The sequence below is a fragment of the Ovis aries genome, chromosome 13 (genome assembly GCF_016772045.2).
Source record: "Ovis aries strain OAR_USU_Benz2616 breed Rambouillet chromosome 13, ARS-UI_Ramb_v3.0, whole genome shotgun sequence".
NCBI classification, from domain to species: Eukaryota; Metazoa; Chordata; class Mammalia; order Artiodactyla; family Bovidae; genus Ovis; species Ovis aries.
Window position 1 is genome coordinate 17,106,421 of NC_056066.1, and position 23,707 is coordinate 17,130,127.

General features: G+C 38.3%; 1 protein-coding gene across 4 annotated transcripts in view; it reads right to left on the reverse strand.

The window, feature by feature from the left end:
• Positions 1-4,538: 4,538 nt before the first annotated feature.
• Positions 4,539-23,707, reverse strand: part of ACBD5 (acyl-CoA binding domain containing 5) — a 31,740-nt gene continuing 12,571 nt past the window's right edge. For all 4 annotated transcript variants that reach the window (XM_027976548.3, XM_060397252.1, XM_027976547.3 and 1 more), the window contains 8 exons: positions 21,815-21,949; positions 20,744-20,947; positions 19,868-19,974; positions 18,663-18,930; positions 16,714-16,913; positions 15,375-15,419; positions 14,609-14,718; positions 4,539-6,493 (listed from right to left, as the gene is read on the reverse strand). In XM_027976548.3, coding sequence (XP_027832349.2) covers positions 6,481-6,493; positions 14,609-14,718; positions 15,375-15,419; positions 16,714-16,913; positions 18,663-18,930; positions 19,868-19,974; positions 20,744-20,947; positions 21,815-21,949 — 1,082 coding nt within the window. In that variant the 3' untranslated portion in view covers positions 4,539-6,480. The remainder of the gene's footprint in view (positions 6,494-14,608; positions 14,719-15,374; positions 15,420-16,713; positions 16,914-18,662; positions 18,931-19,867; positions 19,975-20,743; positions 20,948-21,814; positions 21,950-23,707) is intronic.

Genomic DNA, 23,707 nt, shown 5'->3' on the forward strand with positions numbered 1-23,707 from the left:
AAGTACATAAATACCAAGTACAGACTCAAATAACACATTAAGTACATTAAATGGTGTTTAATAAATGATCACTATGGCCCTAAGAACCCTACTACTCAGAATATTTGTCTTAATTTGGGGTTTGGGAAATAGTCGCTGTATAAAACTCTGCTATTATTCTCCACAACATCTTGAAGACCGTTTTCAGGTCTGATCACTCTTATTTGTCAGTTTGTCTTATTTTTAACCAGTTACAAACAGACTCAGAGTCCAAAAAACTGCAAATATTTACCGTTTCTACCTGGCCTCCTTTCAGTTAATACCATGCCAGCCGTGTGTGGGTCATTCTTCTAACTGTGGAAAGTGGATGGGTCAGGGCAACGTTTAAAGGAGGGAGACTGAACAGAAGGCTACTGGACCAGCCCATCTGGATTCAAGACAATTTTCGTGGTAGAATCAATAGGACTTACTGATGGCTGGGATGAGAAGGGTGAAAGGATAGGAGTTCTGAGCTTGTTTATTACACAGCAGCATTGTAGCCGATAACTTTCTGGTACATACCAAGTTATATAACACAGTGACATTTCAGACAAAGGAAAAAGCATACTGCAAGCATCCAAAGAGAAAGAAAAAAGACTGGTAAGAGATAATAGAAGATACATATATTGGTTTCTGCCTCTTATTCCCAGCACAGAGTTCCTAAAATCTTTTAATCTCCAAAGTGATAAGAGCACCAGGAGCATTTTTTTGTTGTTCTCATATTTGATCTTTGGCCCTGATTCCTCACCCAGGGCTCCTAGATCCCTTGGGATTTCCTGGGTGATAGCAGTGCCTTTTGTTCTGAGGTGACTCTGGGTGGGCTTCTGGATGCCGGGAGCGGAGGGTGGGGGGAGTGTGGTCACTAGAAAGACCCAGCCATGATTAGAAGCTTGGAATTTTCTGGGACTTCCTTGGAGGTCCAGTGGTTAAGACCCCGAGCTTCCACTGCAGGGGGCAAGGTTTTGATCCTTGGTTGGGGAACTAAGATCCTGCACTCAGAGCACCTCTCTGAACCCTGTACTTGGGGGATTCTGATGGAGGCTTAGTCACACAGGCAATACCTCCTTTCTCTAGAGAATGTAATTTTCTGCCCCACCCTGCATTCTCATTTATGAACACAAGGAGGCACTGGGAGAATGGTGCCCCTAGAGAGGGGTGGAAGCTCCACACCACTTCCTGCATCCCTTCCATCTACACTCATCTTCTACCACATCCTTCAGAAACAAAGTGATAAACAGTAAACTATTTACACATGAGCTGTGACTGCAAAGGGAGGGGAAAAAATGAAATCTTCCATTTTCAGTAGGTGGAAGTAAACAGATAATTCCCAAAACAGAAGTATCAAAAAGTAGCAGTTCACACATCTAGAACCTTGGAGCTAAATTCCAAACAGCCAGAAGTGCTGAAAGTAGTTGCCTCCAAAGCAGAAATCTATGATACTTTTTAAGGGAAGGAATGATAATGAAACAACTAGCTCTTGTTAAAAAGGAAAAAAAAAAAAGATTTGGTGCATTTGCACCAACTTTACCAGTGTCTATCACTGCAAAAGGGATTTGGATTTTTACATAATATAGTGAAATAATAACCCAATTATTGGTGTAATATATTGATATATAAGATCTTATGGAAAAACTCAAATGAACTTTTTGGCCAACCCAATATTACTATCATCATGGTAGCTATCAGCTTAAAAGCATTTACTATATCCTGAACTATATCTTATCTATGTACTTTATACATACATTAATCCTATGAGATATTTTCATCCACACTGTAAGCTAAGGAAGCTGAAACACAAGGTAAGGGACTTTCCATGACTGCACAGAATTTGAACCCAGACAGTCTGGCTTCAGGGCCTGCGCTCAGTCCTGACCATCGCAAGTCATCTACACTTGTCAGGACTCTGGCTCCAAGTATCAGAAACCTAGCTTAAACTGTCTTAAGAAGGCAAATATATTAACCCATGTAAACAAAACTGTAAACCCTATGTGTAAACATAGGGATAGGGTTTTCAGAGTTAACTGGATTAAAGGACTTGAACTCACTATTTCCTGACTCTTGTCTAAGTTCCTAGGTCTACATGTTAGCTTATTTAAGCCTTATTTGAATAAGGCTTATTTAGATGTTGGTTATTTAAGGCTCCTCCAAATGGCAAGATATACATCCTCAGGATCTCTCAGTTATAACCTTAGAGGCTGTAATTTAAAGAGATAGAGAATGCAACAATGAGACAACCACTACACGCCTATCAGAATGGCTAAAATCCAAAACACCAACTCCCACTGCTGGCAAAGATGTGGAGCAACAGGAACTCCCACTCACTACTGATGGAAAGGCAAAACAGTGCAGCCACTTTGAAAGACACTGAAGTGAAAGTCACTCAGTCATCTTGCGACCCCATGGACTGTAGCCTGCCAGGCTCCTCTGTTCATGGAATTTTCCAGGCAAGAATACTGGAGTGGGTTGCCGTTTCCTGCTCCATTTGGAAGACAGTTTGACAGTTTCTTACAAAATTAAGGGTAACTTTACCATGCAATCCAGCATACTCTTTAGTATTTACCCAAGTGAGTTGAAAACTTATGAGCACACAAAACCTACTCAGAGATGTTGACAGCAGCTTTATTCATGATTACTAAAATTAGGTTAGCAACCAAGATGTCCTTTAGTACAGGACTAAATAAATTGGTACATCCAGACAACAGAATATTAATCAGTGCTTAAAAGAGATGAATTACCTAAATCAGAAGGCAGCAAACTACAGCCATGGGACAAACAGGGCCCCCTACTTGTTTTGTAAATAAAATTTTATTGAAACACAGCCATAAAAACAAAAATGAGCTATGAAGCTATATCACATGGAGGAAATGTAGACTGCAAAGCCAGTCTGAAAGGGCTACATACTGTTATGATTCAAACTACGTAAGATTCTGGAAAAGGTTTCCTCTCCAAGCTCTGTGAAATAGATCCGGAGAATAACTCTTATTGCTTCGCTGATGGTCATACGCCCCCCCTCCCTGGGATTGTCACTGTGGTCAAGAGGAGAATGAGGTAGATATGGGCCAGATCTGAGTGACATGCCCATTACTGTGGCTTGGGGTGGGGCAGAATTACAGGGAGGAAGAGGACAGTGATGTTTTATTAGCAGGGGGAATTGGTGCTGGGCAGAAAAAATAATAGCGGCTACACCTCACCTGTATTATGTACATATTTAAAAGTTCTTTGTTTCTTTTGAAAAAGGAAAAGAACACTTACCATTTTTCAGCTTGAAAAACGTGGTTCCATTGGAAAGGAGGATTAATGGAGAGAAAGACAAGATCAGGGTGAAAACAAGGAGAGAAAACAAGGACTAAGAAGTAGAAAATGAAGAGAATTTAGGACAGTATACTAAAGGCCAAAAGACATGGCCTTTCCTGTGTATGGGCAAAATTGGTAAAATTAGTATTTCTATAAACTAGAACAATTTTATTCTTTAAATAATATTCTTACAGACAAAGATATGAGACCCAGTTCTAGCCAAGAAGATGGTGAAGGGATGTCCTGTGAGACTTCAAAGTTACTGTTTCTTTATTGGATAAGGATCTTTGCCTGCCTGTACTGTAGACATTGGACCAAGCTGTACAGCAGTCATTTGGCAAACACAAAGAGAAGACCCACGCCTTAATGATGACAGGACAGAACCTGTGTCCCTAAGGGCACTGCAGGAGCACGTCACTAGCCCTGGACTTCCTAACTCTGGACTCCTTGTAGATGAGGAAAACAACTCAAGCTGCTGCAGTTAGGCTCCTATTACAGGCAACAGAACACTGATATCTTAAGGGTCACAAATAGCTGTCATCACTTTTATCACTCTTGCCTGGAAAATCCCATGGGTGGAGGAGTGGGCTGCAGTTCATGGGGTTGCTAATAGTCGGACACAACTGAGCGACTTCACTTTCACTTTTCACTTTCATGCACTGGAGAAGGCAATGGCAACCCACTCCAGTGTTCTTGCCTGAAAGTACCATGGACAGAGGAGCCTGGTGGGCTGCAGTCCATGGGGTTGCTAAGAGTCAGACACAACTCAGTGCCTTCACTTTCATGCACTGGAGAAGGAAACGGCAACCCACTCCGGTGTTCTTGCCTGGAGAATCTCAGGGACGGGGGAGCTTGGTGGGCTGCCATCTATGGGGTCGCACAGAGTTGGACACGATTGAAGCGACTCAGCAGCAGCCTCAGAGAAGTTACAAGTTATGCATTTAAGATGGCTGATGAAGGCTGCACTGAGAGGCTGTGGGAAGCAACTGAGTTGGGATAAAAACTGAAACAAGATTTTCAAATGATCAACAACACTTTCAACCAAATGACTAAATGAGTTAAACGTCACCCCGTTTCTTTTTTTTTTTTAATGATGTGTAATAGCATGGCTTTATTTTGAAAGAGGAACAATTACTTTCTTTGAATCCCTACTATTTATTCTTATTTAAGCCTTAGTATATAATCAACCCACTTCTAACAATAACAAGAAATAAAAGCCATAACAATTCTCATTAACCTTTTATTTTTAACTTAGTTTTACAGTAGAGAAACAGAAAAGTATTATCATTAAAAAAATACCATAGCTGTCAATCTTAAATGTTAAATGAGATTCTTGTTAAAGCAGTAACACTACATCCTGTAATTACATCTTTACTTGTATATACAAGAACAGTGTGCAAAGTGCTTTTCAAACTATAAAATAAGACTTTGGAATAGGATACAAATGGTTATCCCTAGGAGCTAGTTACCTCCAACTGCTTGTCACGAATCACAACTGCTTACATTCTTACTCTGCCTCTTATTTCCTTATATACTAAGAGAAAAGCCACCATTTTCTGATACCAGATAGAGGGCTAATTTTTTAGGATAATTCCATATCCACAGGTTTAAGTTTTATTGTTACATATAATTCAGTTACTGGCTTCATTTTTTTCCTCTAAATAAATAGAGGACAGCTTTTTAAAAGCAAATAATTGGTAGATCCATTTAGACAGACACATTTTAATCAAGATGGGATTCAAAAAAAAAAAAAAAAACACCAAGTTACATGTAAGAAAAAATCAAGGGAAAAAACAGTCTTCAGAAAAGCAAATCATATTCTTTCTTCAGGTAAACAAAGAACCACCCTCTATACTAGGGACAGATTACTTTCTCTCTTATCAAAAACACTCTAAACACATGATGCTAAAGCCAACATCACACATACCAAGAATATTTAAAAATCATTTGATACTAAGCCTTTGAATCAGAGAAATCTTGGAAGTATAAGTAAGGTACATCTACATGAGCAGGGAGTTTCAAAAGGTATACAAGAAGGATAATTCCAAAGAAAGTCTTCAAGAATCTAAATTACAGTCTTCTTTTTAGTCTATAGGTGGGGGGTGGGGGAAAGACTTAAATTTACATTAGTTGGGTGTGTCTTATTCAAATGGAAGCATATGGCCTGCTAGCTTTCAAATCCCTCCAACACCCCTTGAGAAATAGGTACGTCTCCAATATTATACCCCGAAGAAAAACTGAGGCACTAAGAGGTTAAGAGTCCAGTCTGTGTGGTTTATACCAGTTGCAGAAAAGTGATTTTTCATGTGTTTCCTTTTGACCTTTGTAAAAACAGTATAAATAAGTTTTCATTTTATATTTCAAAGCACCCTATGAAGCAGAAACAAGATATTCTCAGTTAAAGGAAAATGATTACAAAGGAATCCACGTATATAACTGAATACAAATCTTATTAATGATCTGCAGACTCAGAACACACTGACAAACCTACTTTAAGCCCACTCTTCATCATTTCCATTAGTCGGTAAGGTCTATTCTGTGAATCATTTGTAAAAACGAAGCCTAGTACACAGGGCTCTGCTTTGTCATGATGCCTGAAGCTGAAGTCAGAGCTGTGCGTGCCCAAGCGGGATCTTGAGCAGCCCACAGAGTGGGTGTGGAGAAGATTCTTCCAGTCTTTCTCCAGTAAACTGCATGGTGGTTCAGTGACTTAAAAAGACGGTTGATTTATCAGTTGAAATTCACTCTTAGTTTGCATACTTTCTCATATTTAATTTAGAAAGTTAAAAATACCCAGTTATAAATCTGTTCTCATCATCACAACTATACCTGGGAAAAGCAGCTTATCATTCTCTATGGGAGATAATCAGGTAAACATGTTACCAAACAGTAATTAATAATTTAATGTCCTTCTAAGTCAAGGGTAGGGGAAATCTATGCTACTTATCACCTAGTTGAGATTGATTATTCAAGTATCAGCAATATTAGTCCTTAAAATGTTTATCATTTGTGTAGTGCAAAATATATATATGTATATATGTACACAAACCAAACTACTAGACAACAAAAATGTAATCATCACAAACTAGGATTTTCGTGTGAGCTCCACAATCGGTATCATCCCGAGGTTATCCAGGTCCAGTAGACTTCAACAAAATTTCATTTTCTTTAGTTCAGTTTTCTTTGAAAAGAGGAAAATAAACAAGGTCCTATGAGTATAAATGCAACCTGAACATGAGACACATCCATACCAAAGAATTTGCTGAATGGTAACATAATAATAATACTCAAATTCAAAATAAGACCATGAAATTACAAATGATTCTTATGCAGTTACTTCAGGTCACTTAGAGCTCAACAGGAAAGATCCAGGTGCAAGTGATGACATTACCAAGTTATAGTTTCCAACAAACAATTTAAATGCACCTTCCCTGGGAGAGAGGTTCAAGAGGGAGGAGACATAGGTATACTTTTGGCTGATTCATGTTCATATTTGGCAGAAACCAACACAGTACTGGAAAGCAATTATACTTCAATTAAAACTAAATAAATTTAATAAATAAATGTACATTCCTCCTATGGCTTCTAGAATCTCATCTACCTGGCTATTCCACAGTTCAGACTTTGTAAATTATTTCATAATTTTATCAAAATGAGTAAGTTCTGAAACAAAAAACTTACTAAAACAACAAAAGTTTGCTAGATGCACAACCTGAACTGTTCATTTAATCAACACATATTATGTATCTGATACTTTCTAGGCACTGTGCCAGTGACTGAGGATCCTCTCAGCCCTCAAAAAGCTCTGTTTAATTGATGGGATGGGGTGCCAAGGACATGTGAACCAACAACTCAGATATGTATAATGTGACAGTTTTACTAATAGCAGGGTCAGTTACCAGGGAAGGATAAACTTGTGAGCACAAGACATCACATGTGATCTGAATTCTGGGAAAGGACCCACAGCTGTAAAACTTCTAAACGCTCCTCAGCATTGCAGAAGCCAAAATGGCCTGAAACTCTCATTACACAGATTCCTCTCCTCTGTAGAAGGGCTTCCCTCATTCACATGGCAAAGAATCTGCCTGCAATTCAGGAGACCCAGGTTCAATCCCAGGGTCAGGAAGATCCTGAGGAGAAGCAAATAACTACCCACTTCAGCAGTCTAGGCTGGAGATTCCAACAGACAGAGAAGCTTGGCAGGCTATAGTCCATGGGGTTGCAAGAGCTGGACATGACTTGGTGACTACACCACCACCTCTGTAGAAATAATCTTAGGCAATGCCTTGGCAGGGATGACCTTGTACATAACTGGACATTCTTTATCCTCTGCAGAAATATTATGTATACCTGGGTATGACATTTTAAATAATCAGATGGATTTTCACATAACAAGAGAAGATTACTCATGGCATGAAGGAAAAAAACACCCTGGAGGAACAGAATCGTGGGTGGTTGTAAAGACTGCCTGAGTGAGGTGTTAGCAGAAATGCTGACAGGGAGGTGCCTGAACTCACATGATGCAGATTGCCAAACAAGGTCTTCTATAGATTTACCAAAAAGCACATGACTTGATCTATGAAACCCCCAATGATCAACTGTAATAGGGTAATAGACGTAAGTCACAGTTACTGTCTTCAGAATTAGGGGATTTTTTCCAGGCATTTATGAACTTTCTCTCCTTTTATAAAAAACTAACTTGCATAATGGGGGTATAGCGGGATAAGAGAAGTTACAAAAAATAACAGAAAAGAAAACAGGAATAGCATCCTGCCTTCCCCCAGCCCACTGAACTCTGCTCTGTCAAGAATGCTGAGATGCTTTCTGTGCCCCAGGAACCTAGGCCTGACTTTTTTTAAACATTTATTTATTTTTAATTAATTAAAAACATGCTTCCCTTCAAAGTACAGGCTATCACAATTAAGCTAATATCACAATAAAGTGAGACATGCAAATTTTCTGGTTTCCCAGTGGCTAGTTTACACTCTACTGTAGTCTATTAAGTCTGCAATAGCATTATGTTTTAAAAAACTTGTACATTCCTTCAATTAAAAATTGTTGTTCAGTCAGTAAGTCATGTCTGACCCTGCAATCATATGGTCTGCAGCACACCAGGCCTCCCTGTCCTTCACTATCTCCCAGAGTTTCCTCAAACTCATGTCCATTGAGTCAATGATGCTATCCAACCATCTCATCCTCTGTCGTCCCCTTCTCCTCCTGCCCTCAATCTTTACCAGCATCAGGGTCTATTCCAATGAGTCAGTTCTTCACATTAGGTGGCCAAAGTATTGGAGCTTCAGCATCAATCCTTCCAGTGAATATTCAGGACTAATTTACTTTAGGATGGACTGCTTGGATCTCCTTGCAGTCCAAGGGACTCTCAAGAGTCTTCAACACCACAGTTCAAAAGCATCAATTCTTTGGCACTCGGCCTTCTTTATGGTCCAAATCTTAAATCCATACATGACTACTGGAGAAACCATAGCTCTGACTATTGGATCTTTGTTGGCAAAGTCATCTCTGCTTTTTAATATGCTGTCTAGGTTTGCCATAGCTCTTCTACCAAAAATGCTTTATTGCTAAAAAATGCTAACCATCATCTGAACCTTCGACAAGTCATAGGAATAACATCAAACTTCACTAATCACAGATCACCATAACAGATTAAAAAAATAATGAAAAAGCCTAAGATATTTCAAGAATTACCAAATAAGACCAAGAGACATGAAGTGGACAGATGTTGGGAAAATGGTGCTGATAGGCTCACAACTGGAGTGTCACAAAACTTCAGAGTTTAAAAACTAGAATATATGCAAAGTGCAAAAAAAAAAAAAATGAGACAAGGTCTGCTTATAACATTTTAAGACTAGTCTTGTGGACTTAAAACATCTGTTTTCAGGGATTTCCCTGGTGATCCATGGTTAGGGCTCAGTACTTTCACTGACGTGGCCTGGGTTTGATCCCTGGTTATCGAACTAAGATCCCACAAGCCATGTGGCTTGGTCAAAAAAGAAAGGTCTGCTATCAGTACTTAAGACTTAAGTCATGGACGATTCTAATAGCAGAATGACCAGGTTAGGTATCTGAGGGAATATGGTACCACTGGAGGTACCATCTTAGGAGGCTGGCTGTTCAGGGCCTAATTTTGAACAGGGCTACAGATGTTACTCTTCATAGCATGCAGAAAGAATGTTTTTCGGATACCCTGCAGAGTGATATGGGATCTCATTTACTTTTATAATTTTCTAATGTAAGCTATTATATATAGAATGGATAAACACCAAGGTCCTACTGTATAGCGCAGAGAACTATTTTCAATATTCTATTGGCACCCCACACCAGTACTCTTGCCTGGAAAATCCCATGGAGAGGAGCCTGGAAGGCTGCAGTCCATGGGGTCGCTAAGAGTTGGACACAACTGAGCTCCTTCACTTTCACTTTTCACTTTCATGCATTGGAGAAGGAAATGGCAACCCACTACAGTGTTCTTGCCTGGAAAATCCCAGGGACGGGGCAGCCTGGTGGGCTGCTGTCTATGGGGTCGCACAGAGTCAGGCACGACTGAAGCGACTTAGCAGCAGTAGCAGCGGCATGATAAAACATAATAGAAAATAATATAAAATATATATATGTATAATTGAATCACTTTGCTATATAGTAGAATTAACACTAAATCAACTATAAAAAATGTACATTCTTCTATATTGGGGGGGAAAAAATCAAGCAGTGGACCTTAAGTATTACTTTTCATGTAAAAAAAAATTTTTTTAAAGCTTAACACAAATAGATAAGCAGTTACTTTACATGTGTATAGGATTATCTCAGTGTGTGCTTGCATCCAGATGCATATACGTTAAATAAAATCAAAGCCTATCCATGTCACATGGTACTTCAGCTGCTCTACCAAGAGCGGGCATTTAGCCATGTATTCAGCACATATTTACTGAAAGCCAGATACGTGCCAGACACTGTGCTAGAGCATGACATACAGAATGGGCCTTCTCCTGGCCACACTTTTCCCATCCTAAGAGGATTTTTAGATCTTTGTCTTCGCTGCTAACACGGACCTGTCTCCTCCAAACCATGCACAATGTTCTTTAATCTTTCCTATCAGACTAAAAACCTGATAAACATTGCCCCATTCAGTTCAGTTCAGTTCAATTCAGTCACTTAGTCGTGTCTGACTCTTTGCGACCCCACGGACTGCAGCACGTCAGGCCTCCCTGTCCATCACCAACTCCGGGAGTTCACTCAGACTCATGTCCATCAAGTCGGTGATGCCATCCAACCATCTCATCCTCTGTCGTCCCCTTCTCCTCCTGCCTTCAATCTTTCCCAGCATCAGGGTCTTTTCCAATGAGTCAGTTCTTCACATCAGGTGGCCAAAGTATTGGAGTTTCAGCTTCAGCATCAGTCCTTCTAATGAGTATTCAGGACTGATTTACTTTAGGATGGACTGCTTGGATCTCCTTGCAGTCCAAGGGACTCTCAAGACTCTTCTCCGACACCACAGTTCAAAAGCATCCATTCTTCAGCACTCAGCTTTCTTTACAGTCCAACCTCACATCCATACATGACTACTGGAAAAACCATAGCTTTGACTAGATAGACCTTTGTTGGCAAAGTAATGTCTCTGCTTTTTAGTATGCAAGGTTGGTCTAACTTTTCTTCCAAGAATCAAGTGTCTTTTAATTTCATGGCTGCAATCACCATCTGCAGTAATTTTGGAGCCCCCCAAAATAAAGTCTGTCACTGTTTCCACTGTTTCCCAATCTATCTGCCATGAAGTGATAGGACTGGATGACATGATCTTCGTTTTCTGAATGTTGAGTTTGAAGCCAACTCTTTCACTCTCTTTCACTTTCATCAAGAGGCTCTTTAGTTCTTCTTCACTTTCTGCCATAAGGGTGGTATCATCTGCATATCTGAGGTTATTGACATTTCTCCTGGCAATCTTGATTCCTGCTTGTGCTTCATCCAGCCCAGCATTTTTCATGATGTACTCTGCATGTAAGTTAAATAAGCAGGGTGACAATATTCAGCCTTGACGTACTCCTTTCCCAATTTGGAACCAGTCTGTTGTTTCCTGTCTGGTTCTAATTGTTGCTTCTTGACCTGCATACAGATTTCTCAGGAGGCAGGTCAGGTGGTCTGGTATTCCCATCTCTTTAAAAATTATCCACAGTTTGTTTTGATCCACACAATCAAAGGATTTGGCGTAGTCAATAAAGCAGAAGTGGATGTTTTTCTGGATCTCTCTTGTTTTTTCAGTGATCCAATGGATGTTGGCAATTTGATCTCTGGTTCCTCTGTCTTTTCTAAATCCTGCTTGAACATTTGGAAGTTCATGGTTCATGTACTGCTGAAGCTTAGCTTGGAGAATTTTGAGCATTACTTTATTAGCGTGTGAGATGAGTGCAATTGTGTGGTAGTTTGAACACTCTTTGGCACTGCCTTTTTTTTAGGATTGGAATGAAAACTGCCAGGTTAAAACATGCCTAAAGCCCCTCAGACAGCATATTAAAAAGCAGAGACATTACTCTGTCAACAAAGGTCTGTCTAGTCAAGGCTATGGTTTTTCCAGTGGTCATGTATGGATGTGAGAGTTGGGCTATAAAGAAAGCTGAGCACTGAAGAATTGATGCTTTTGAACTGTGGTGCTGGAGAAGACTCTTGAGAGTCCCTTGGACTGCAAGGAGATCCAACCAGTCCATCCTAAAGGAGATCATTCCTGGGTGTTCATTGGTAGGACTTATGTTGAAGCTGAAACTCCAATACTTTGGCCACCTGATGTGAAGAGCTGACTCATTTGAAAAGACCCTGATGCTGGGAAAGATCGAGGGCAGGAGAAGGGGACGACAGAGGATGAGATGGTTGGATGGCATCACCGACTCAACAGACATAGGTTTAGGTGGACTCCAGGAGTTGGTGATGGACAGGGAGGCCTGGCGTGCTGCGGTTCATGGGGTCGCAAAGAGTCGGACATGATTGAGCAACTGAACTGAACTGAACTGAACTGAACTGAGAGCCCCTCAAAGCCAAAACTTTACTTCCGAATCAAACGTGGCTCCACCTCCAACCCCGGTTGGTTTGTTACACATGTAAGCAAGCAATACATAAAACCACTATCTCATCAAAATGCAATTGTACAGCACTAAATAATTTACAACTTGGAAGGACTAAACACCCAGGATACATTGAAAACTTGATATAGATTCAATAATAATAAAACAGAAAATTAAAAACAGAGAAAAGTTTTCCCATTCAGAGACATCTGTCAACAACTAGAAGGCATACTTAGGAGGACTATTATATACTTTCACTAGTGAGGAACATTAAAAAATAATAATCATTTTAGAAGAACTGCAATTTTCAGGGACTAAGAAAAGTACAGTTTGTTTTTTCAGTTTTTAATAAAGTGACAAGCCGCTTCAACCTTAAGTGTGAAATAACACTGAAGTAATAAGCTTTACTTTTTTTTGTCCTGTGCCCAGTTTCTTTATTCTCCAGTACCCAACTTTTAACAAAGGAAAACATGAAAAAGAATTCTGAAATGCATTGCAAAATATATACACACTTTCCATTAGCACCACTGTTCCCAGCTGCTTAAATTCAGCATAACCACCTACTGAAAAACAGTTTGGCTCTTTTTCCCTCCTGTTATCAGGGATGTTAGGATTTAAAACACTATATAGAACCCAACCATCACAGTAGAAACATAATTGTGTGGAAAAAGAAAGGATTTAAAGTACGCTCTGTATCTTAACAGCTGAAATAACACATATACAGATGGCTTAGAAAGGGGGTAAATGACACTGAGAAAGCAGCTTAGGCTTCTGAAATCCCACCTAAGTTTCTGTAAATCAGCAAGTATATTCCAAGAATGTTAATGTACCAGAAAACTTATTGAGTTCATTTATAAACATAAATCAAACTGTCATAACATAAGCAGAGAACAAAGAAGACTAAACTGAGGTCACGTGCATTTTCAGTTTCTCTACTATGAAGTACTCTCACTAGAGCACTTAAGAGTAGTAAGCTGTTTACCCCTGTGATGTAAGAGAAGGGCAAATATTTGGCTTTTGCTTTTGTTATCATGTGCAGTAATTAGAAATGTCAGTTCTTTGGTAGAGATACAACAGATACACAATTATTTAAATTTGTAGATTTTTTTAAAAATGTGTTTCTACTGCACATATGTAAGAGAACACTTAAGATCTTACCACCAAACACCCCCTCTCTTTTCCCCATCGGTTCTGACCTAATGGGAAATGGTGACAAAACAACAAAAACATAATCAGTGAGGCCAAGAACTACCAACATTTGACCATCTGCCCATTCAGGGAAAGTAATTCAGTTTATGTAATGTCTCAAAAAATTGCTCTAAAGATTTTCTTGAACCTAATAGTTTTGGCCTCACATTACTCATCTAGACAACCTCAGAGTACTTGCCAATGATTTTATTATTTTCCGTCTTATCTGAATTACTTCCTGGCATCCAATCTGGAATTCTGGTTCTCAAATTAGAATAAGCCCTACTTCTAGAGACAGTCAACCACCAGGGTGAACATTTTCTAAAGTGCCAGTGTCTATATTTCTAAGGTACAGAAAATGAATGCAGGCATTATTTTTCATCTGTTGTCCTTTAATATTAGCAAAGGACCCCAAATAAACATCAGACATTAAGAACATTATTTCTAAAAAAAAAAAAAGAACATTATTTCTCCATAAAACTTATGCCTATAATCAATCATTTTCTTGTTGCATGAATCAAAAGTGTACAAATTCTTTAGATGCTCTCAAGTGAAAAAATTTTAATCTAACAAGTGTCTAGCAACCCACCAGATATCGTTACCAAGGTAGTCGCAGTCTCAGATCAGTACAGGATGTTCAGTATGATGTTTAGTATCACGATTTATCTGTAAGATGGACCTATCTCCCTGACTACTGCTGAAAGCTCTGTCTGCTGTAGAAGAGTTTGCATACTGCTTAGAATACATACGGGCTTAGAATTATCTACCAGTATGTAAACTGGTAATATAAACAGGCTTCCCTGGTGGCTCAGACAGTGAAGAATCCACCTGCAATGCAGGAGACCCAGGCTCGATCCCTGGGGCACAAAGATCCCCTGGAGGAGGAAATGGCAACCCACTCCAGTATTCTTGCCTGGAGAGTTCCATGGACAGAAGAGCCTGGTGGGCTACAGTCAATGGGGACACAAAGAGTTGAACATGACTGAGTGACTGACTAACACTTTCACTTTTTTCACTGTAGAATTTTAAAACTATCATATTACCTTCTCCTTCTTTGGTAATATAAATGCACCAACCACTGGGCAATAAAAGGCCATATGATAGCGAAGGTTAATGCACCAGGAGACATCTCGAAGGGCCACCAAGATGGTCTCTGAGAAAATAAAATAAGCTGGTCACCAATCTGTCACATGTATAAACTTAAAAACACATCTAGTTCATAATTTTTAAAATACAACAACTAATAAAAGATTTCATTCCTCCTAGAGGGAGGGAGATAATTTTAGAGCATAATTCAGTAAGGTAGACTTTCAGAAGTGCTTCAGACTTACAAGACAAACATAGGTATATAATTTTTTAAATCTTCTACTTTGTATAGTACTGTAGCCAGTCAACAAACAATGTTGTGATAGTTTCAGGTAAAGAGCAAACAGATTCAGCCATACATATACATGTATCCATTCTCCCCCAAACTCCCCTCCCATCCAGACTGCTACATAACTTTGAGCAGAGTTCCCTGTGCTATATAGTAGGTCCTTGTTGGTTATCCATTTTAAACATAGCAGTGTGTACATGTCCATCTCAAACTTTCCCTTCCCCCCACCCTTCCCCCTACCCTTCCCCCGCGGCGACCAGAAGTTTGTTCTCCAGGTCTATGATTCTCTTTCTGTTTTAAAACAAATATATTTTAAACTTCAAAGTTCAAAATGGTAAATATTATTTTGAAAACTTTAAGAGTATCATATAATCTATATTTATTATAACCTGTTTGAAACCCTGGCGCTCAGATTTAAGAAAAGAATTTCTTACCGGTGAAGTGGGCTGATTACTGGTCTGTAATGCTGATGATTTTGCCTACAAATACAAACAGTGATTTAGCTTTGACAGAAAAAAAAAATACAGTACTTTTTTCCTATTTCCTGTCTTTTAAAGGAAGCCTGAAATATTAGTTTATTCTCAATTTTTCTGCTAATTATGATTATCCTGAAACTCACAGTGACCAAATTAAAAGTCCCTAAAGTTGCCAGCCAAATGAGTTATCTTTGGCATTTTATGTTTTATAGTAGTTCAAATATAAAATTATCAAAATAAAACCTCAAATTAATGAGCTATTACTTCTTTTACATTCTTTTTAAATTAACTACTCAACATTTCTTAATTCCTTAAATTCCATATAAACTACCAACTTACAAACATTCAAGGAGAACTGCAGCCCTGATCATTAAGAATGTAAACATGTAAAGATTAAGCGAACCATATCCAAATATTTGTTTTGGAAATTCATGATCAGCTATAGTAAACCATAGTGGAGGTCAAATTATAATTTTTCCTTTCTCTCTGCTTAGAAGTTTTCATCTTAAAAAATAATTTACATTAAAAAATGGGGACGTTAGTGTATTGCCCCTATACCATTTTAAAAAGAGGTCAAGAAAGAAGACCATGCTTACTATAAAACGATGACACTTCAATGATGGACTCTAGGACATTAGTGCCCAAAACTGTACTATTCGATAATTCTTATTCTCCTATTCCTCTTCATACTTCCAACATGGTACTACTAATTTTATAGATTGAAAATTTCCTATTACTTTAAGTGGTATTTGGCTTTTGGCACAGTCTTTTCTGAAATAATATTTTCAAAAGTAGATGCTTTTAAAAATCATTAATCTCCACTGATGTGTATAAATCAGATTTATTTTAATCTAACAGCAAATAATTACTGTGCCCCCTACTTGGAATGAGGCTCCACACTTATGCAGTAGTAAATAAAATAGTTCCTACAATCATGGTGTTTAATAGTCTAACAGGAAAGAGATATTAAACACAGTACCAAAAAAATCACACATTTAACATTGAAAAACCATTTTGTAAATTGTTACTGTGTACCATTTTATGCTTCCAGAATCTCTTTCTTAGCAAAACCATTCAAATCAGTGTATCTGAATATTTTTCTCAGTGTGTTTGAATACACCTCTTGATAAAACATCATCTGAGCCCTGTTCCCTAAAACTAGATTCTTACTTAACTGCTAAAATAAGGTTTGGGTATCATTTGTGTGGTCCATTTAAATCAGATTAAGGCAGATTCCAGCTGCACACTGTTTGACAGGATCAACAGCAGATAAGACAAGGCAAATGCAGAAGCCCACCTGTGATGCCGCCAGCATCTCCAGTTTGTGGAGTCTCTGGAGGACGTTCTGCATGTCCTCCTGCAGGCGCATGAGCACAAGCGCGATCTGCTCGTTCAGGCTGCCCCTTGAGCCTCTGTCCGAACCCCAGCGTTCCCCATCACCTCCACTTCCCACTTGCCGACCCTTGCTTCCTTCGCTCAAATGCTGCATCCTGTGCCCTATTTTAAGAGACCAAAATAAATTACTTTTTGGATCAGTGGTAAAGAATCCACCTGCCAATGCAAGAGACACAAGTTCGACCCCTGGGTCGAGAAGATCCCCTAGAGCAGGAAACAGCAACCCACTCCAGTATTCTTGCCTGAGAAATTCCAGGGACAGAGGGGTTCAGTCCATGGGGTTACAGAAGAGGGACATGACTTAGCAACTAAACAACAACAACAATCATTTTTATAAAAGTAGAAATGGTGGGGTTTGGGTTTTGTTTTGTTTTGGTTTTTTCATTTTTCCTCTGTTTCTTTGAGATCTAATGGAGTGGAAGCAATAATAAAGTACACAAAATAAACTACTAAAATCAAAGAAGTTGACATAGGTGGAAACTTCCATTTACACTTACTGTTTTTTTTGCTAAAGTTTTATAATGTACCTAATAAACTAATACACAACTCAATGTATATAATATATAAATAATACACATATCTGGGTACGTTCTTAAGAATTATTTACTAATATAGTAACAAGACTGAAAAATATGAAAACTGTTTCTCTTAGAGTACTGAGAGCTACACCAAATAGCCATGTTTTCTTATTTGGTCATTGTAAGCCTCCCAAAATTTTTTAAGTGAGTTTTCTTATAAATTCCATCATACTTACAGACATATGGAAATCTCACTACTATTAACACATGGTTATCTATCCATCCATTTTTTCCCTACACATATATTTACAGAATTGGCATTACCCCTTATTGTAATTTTGTGTACTACTTTTTTAAAAATATGAATATTTGTGTGTTCATTACAAATTTTATTTTAAATAATAAAATTTTATTCCAGTCCCAATAACACTGAAATGGCTACATGAATTCATTAGTAAGACGAAGAAGTTATTTACTCAGTTGTTCTCCACTTTTGGATAGTTTGGATGACTCCAAATTTTTGTGATTACAAATAACATTGCAATGAATATTTTTGTATATAAATTCTTATCTAAATTTCTGTTGATTTCTTTAGGTCAGACAAATTCAAAGAAGAATTTCTGGATGAAAGGATAACAACCCTGTTGTGGTTTTTAATAAATACTACCAAGTTATTTTTCAGAAAGACTGAAACTTTTGTTTGGTTGGTTTTTTTTTTTTTTTTTTTGGCTGAGCTGCATTGGGAATCCTAGTTTCCCAATCAGGGATCAAACCCATGCCCCCTTACACTGGGAATGCAGAGTCCTAACCACTGAACTGCCAGGGAAGTCCAAAACAGTTTTATATTGCAGTGCGTAAAAGGCACTACCATTTTAACTTACCCTTGCAGAAATGGGATATCACAAGTTTTACATGTTTGCTTATATAATGTGTAAGTTTTCAACATTATTATAGGGGAATTCCCTGGCAGGCCAAGGGTTAAGACTCCATGCTTCCACTGCAGGGGGCAGGGGATCCTGTATGCTACATGGCACGGCCAAAAAACAAAAATAAAAAAAGAGGTGACAGGACACACATTTGGCTACCTTAAAGAAGTGTATAAAACATGTGGAAATAGACATGTTTTCCCCCATATCGTCAAAGAATACAGTGCTATGCCCTGTAGAGTCAAAGGAGAGAACCAGACATAAAGGACAATGGTCAGATGTTCTGAGGATAACTCTCAACACTCCCTTTGCTAAGGGACAGTCCTGGTGCCTCTCCTATCGAGAACCTCCCCATTTCATTAATTCCTTTATAAAAGCAGTGAGAACAAAAAACAAGTGCCACCTACCTCTCCCTCTCCTAATGTTAGAGAATTCCTCACTTTCTCCAGCCCGTTTCTCGCGGTGCGGGGCGCCACTGTTACTCCCGCCGTCCTCTCCCCCACGCTTTACTTCACCTTTGCCTTCAACTGCTGCTACCTGCATGTTCCCAGGGCTGCCATTCCCAGGAAGTACTTGAACATCTTCAGGAAAACCAGAACTTTCCAACGGTTGACTGGGATTACCACCCAAGTAATAGGAAAATGGTCCATTGTTTGATATAAAGCCGTCTAAAGACTACAAATGGAAAACAGTTATACATCACCAAGTTCTTATGACAATTGAAGAATTACTGGCTTTATAAAGCGGTTTTTTTAAATGTTATCATAGACAATATTATTTTTCTAAAACATGTCAACTCATTTTCTGCCTCCCATCTGAAGGGAAGAAATGGGATGGAGATGATTCATCTATGAGCAAAGAACTGAGATACTTGGCAATGAATTGTTCTCATGAGTCATTCATCCAAGAAACATTTAAATACCTACAGTTAATGTGTTCAAAGCACTGTAAAAACATTGTAAATCAATTATACCTCAATAAAGTTAAAAATAATGAATTAATGAAATTAAAAATTAAATAAAGTGAAAAGAAATTTAGAAGGAACTGTGTTAGAATACGGGTGGGGAAAGACTGGGGGGTGGGATATATAAACAACAAGTATAAATACAACTGTCAAAACCACATTAGCTGTTACCAGGAAAAGCTGTCAAAAAGGAAAAATAAAATTCAGGTACTTTAATGGTTTTTTCCAAAGTTCGCTTGCAATACTAAATCTTAACTGAAATTTTAAAAAGTATTTCCACTCAAAATTTCAGTCTAATACGTCAATGTGAAGAACAGATTTGTTTAAGTTATTCAATCTTCTTGACTATTAAATGTCTCAGACATAAGGACTAGCATAAGGAATTCACCTTCTGCCTCCCATCCCACCTCTCTCAGAATATTTATAAATGTAAATACATTATAAATTATAATATTTAAATATTTTGAATAGTCAGAAAGTTTATATATTTTTAAACTCACAAAAAAGCAAAATACAAGTGTTTAAACATTTTACAGGTATGTTTTCAAAGTGGTGAAAAGCATACACATCTGTTATTAGCAGAAGTTATGCATGGAATTTGAATATATCACTTTGAAAACTTACCGATTAAAAAAATGTTATTTTTACCTCTTCTTGCCCAAATTGCTCCATAGAATCACAGTAAACTTCACTGTCTGAATCACTTGTCAAATGCTGAATTCCTGAAATATCTTCAACATGATCATTGTTTACATCTAAATATAAACAAATGTCCAGGTACAATAGTTATTCTCTAATTGAAGAAAAGTGCATTTATTTCATTTTCAAAACTTATTGGTCCTGTCTTATTTTCATATTGGGATAGAAATATGAGAGTTGATTTATTTTAACTTACCAAAAATTTAAATTCAATCTAATTTTATGTAAAAAGATTACAAAGTATTTTATCATTGAATTTTACAAAGACACTGTCCAGATCAAGCTTATAAAAACCTAATAACACATAAGAAAAAAACCGACTACCTGCTAGGGCCCTAAATCTGGGATGCAACCATGCATATTTGGTTGTTATATTAAGAAACGGTATTTCTTGGTTTCTTGAGTGAATTGCAGCAATGTCAATGATTCACTATATACATACTATATGCTCATCCCTAGAGCCCTAACTTATGAAAAGACTGTAACTTACCTTGCTGACTTGAGAACAAAAGTGTCATATAATTAGAGTATGAGTTAAAAGAAACATCAGTAATAAAAGCAAAAATTTCCAAGAATTTAGTTTAAAATGCCATATAAAAATACAATAAAAAATGTCTCAAGAAAAATATAAGCCCCAGCCCTAATTCAGTCTTTCAAAGAGATAACCCTTATAATAGTAAGGGTTATCTCACTGAAAACCCTAAGATGTTACTCATAAGAGGTTTTTTAAAGTTCTTAGCTGCTCCTAAATATCTTAAAATTACTAAAACAGTATTTTATTCATAGGCAAGAACCCAGAGAAACAAATTTTGACAGGGACAGTACCTTGGTGAACGCAGACAACAGTTGTTCCAGTTTGCTCCAAGTTTTCGTCTACAGATTTTACTTCCTCAGTGCACTGGCCATTCAGGGAAGGACTGGCATGAATGCTGTTCTGCACGCCCTGCACAAAGCTGTCTTTATCATAGCCATTAGTGACAATGATTTCCAAATTGTTATGGTCTGCAGATTTCGTCATCATTTTCTTATCTGTCATGTGAAAAGGGGGAGAAAGTTCACTGTAGGAAAACTTCTGTACACTATGTTCTAATACTGGGTAGTCACTCCTCTAGCCTAAGATAATCCTTTTGAAGGGCTTCCTACTTGGATCAGGGAGACAGGGTGCTCCTGTCAGGGAGACCAGGGACCCATGTTAATTACATGCTGAGAGCTCACCCAAACTGTTGGTTTCAAAACTGCTTTGGTTGCATGTGAATCTCCTCAAATCCCTTTCAAGAGTTACTCTCTTAAGGTTCTTTCATTCTCTCAGACATAGGCAAACTGCTTTGAGACCCAGTCAAACTAAGAAGTCTACATAGCCAATAAAAAGAGCCTTCAAAGAAGGTATTACTTGTCAGACTTTATTGGAAAGTGAAGGCAAAACTAAGCTGTATGGTTTGTTTTAGTGTCTTTCCGCCCCCCCCTTTCTAAAACAATCTCCCGAAGAATCACTGGTACTCTTCCTCACAAGGCTCCCCCAGTGCAATACCCCATGATTCCAACATTCCCTGCTCATCAGAATCTCTGCCTGTATCCTATTCTCTGCACCCATGCTATTCTCGACAAGATATTGAGGGTTTAACTTGTCTAATGCAGCATTTCAGGTACTACATTTACAGGAGTGACCTATCCTTCTTAGCCTTCAATTAACATCAGCCCACCTATGCTTAAGGCTGGCTGTCCCTGAACTTGTGAACTTTTTCTGGAGTCTCTTGGTCCACAACAAACCTGGTTAGAGGTCAAGAGTCCAGGCCCTCCACGTGCCCTGATCACACACAACGCCAAATTAGTCCACACCTCTCCACAGCCTTTCATCTTAGTTAATGCAAAGTGATCAGCCCATCGCCCAAAGATTACCGCTATCACGTGGTTCTGGTCTTTTTGTGTCTTCTTGGGCCTCTTCTTCCTCAGATTCAGCTCCACTATCACTGCTTTCAGCTTTACCATTAACAGTTTTGGCATTTGGAGTAGAAGCTAGAACATTACCAAGATCTAAAATACAAAATGACCATTTCAACTTTATGCTGTAGCACTCAATCATGTTGCAATTCACAAATAATACCTTGTGTAATTCACAAATAACTAAGAAAATAATCTTGAAGAAAAAGTTAGAATGTTAATATATAATTAACAGTATTATTTTCTTCAACTATAAATATATATACATTACATTAATTCCTCCAGTTATCTGTTCACAACAAAATGGTAACACTATCTTAAATTCTTTCTAAACAAGGCAGACAATAAATTATTTTAACACTGATCAAACTGTAAAGGTAAGAGATGACTGATCTTTATACACAATAAACGAAGAGACGGTTGTTACATACATTAGCATGCTGAAAACATAAACACCTTTGGCCCTAAAAGCACTCATGAATATTATGGTTGGACTGCATTAAAAAGTTTTTTTTTATCCTTTTATTACCTATAGGGCTTCAGGTGCACAAATTACATTACTATGCCTTTACACAGTAAATGGAAAGCTAATCTTTTTTTTTTAAGCATGAGTTTAAAAAATGAAAAAGCATTAGTTAATCCGATCAATCACTTAAAAGGGACAAATTGTCCTATTACTCAAAGTCATACCTTGAGAGTAAATACATCAAAGGTTCTCAAACAGTATCATGGATAGGAATCGCCTGAGATCTAGTTAAAATGCAGGTTCTGAATCAGTAAATCTGGGGTAATCTAAGATTCTAGATTCCCATAAAGCTCCTCAGTTCAATTCAGTTCAGTTGCTCAGTCATGTCCGACTCTTCGCAGCATGCCAGGCCTCCCTGTCCATCACCATCTCCCGGAGTTCACTCAGACTCATGTCCATCGAGTCAGTGACGCCATCTGGCCATCTCATCCTCTGTCGTCCCCTTCTCCTCCTGCCCCCAGTCCCTCCCAGAATCAGAGTCTTTTCCAATGAGTCAACTCTTCGCATGAAATGGCCAAAGTACTGGAGTTTCAGCTTTAGCATCATTCCTTCCAAAGAAATCCCAGGGCTGATCTCCTTCAGAATGGACTGGTTGGATCTCTTTGCAGTCCAAGGGACTCTCAAGAGTCTTCTCCAACACCACAGTTCAAAAGCATCAATTCTTCGGCGCTCAGCCTTCTTCACAGTCCAACTCTCACATCCATACGTGACCACTGGAAAAACCTTGACTAGACGGACCTTAGTCAGCAAAGTAATGTCTCTGCTTTTGAATATGCTATCTAGGTTGGTCATAACTTTTCTTCCAAGGAGTAAGCGTCTTTTAATTTCATGGTTGCAGTCACCATCTGCAGTGATTTTGGGGCCCAAAAAATAAAGTCTGACACCGTTTCCACTGTTTCTCCATCTATTTCCCATGAAGTGATGGGACCAGATACCATGATCTTCGTTATGTGATGCCAATGCTGATGGTTACTGGACCACATTCTGAGACACTGGGGATTATATTTCCATAACTCTGAGATATTGAAGGCATCCTAAGTGGCTCTTGGCCAAAAACAGTGGTCTTCCTCCACAAACATCTGGGCTTTATTTTCAATTATACAGGTCCCTTCTGGATGCATCTCAAATAACCTATTAAATCTCCACTCATCTTTAACAGTCAGGCTTATAGCCTTATTTAAATCTCTCTAATCAGTAGCAATAAAAAGTAAAACTTCAGCTCTATAGTCAACACTGAGCTCTGTTCCCTCTCAGAGAATCATGATTATAGCACAGCTTTTCAATCTCCCTTACTCTTCCCCTGACAACCAGAAAAAATAAATAAA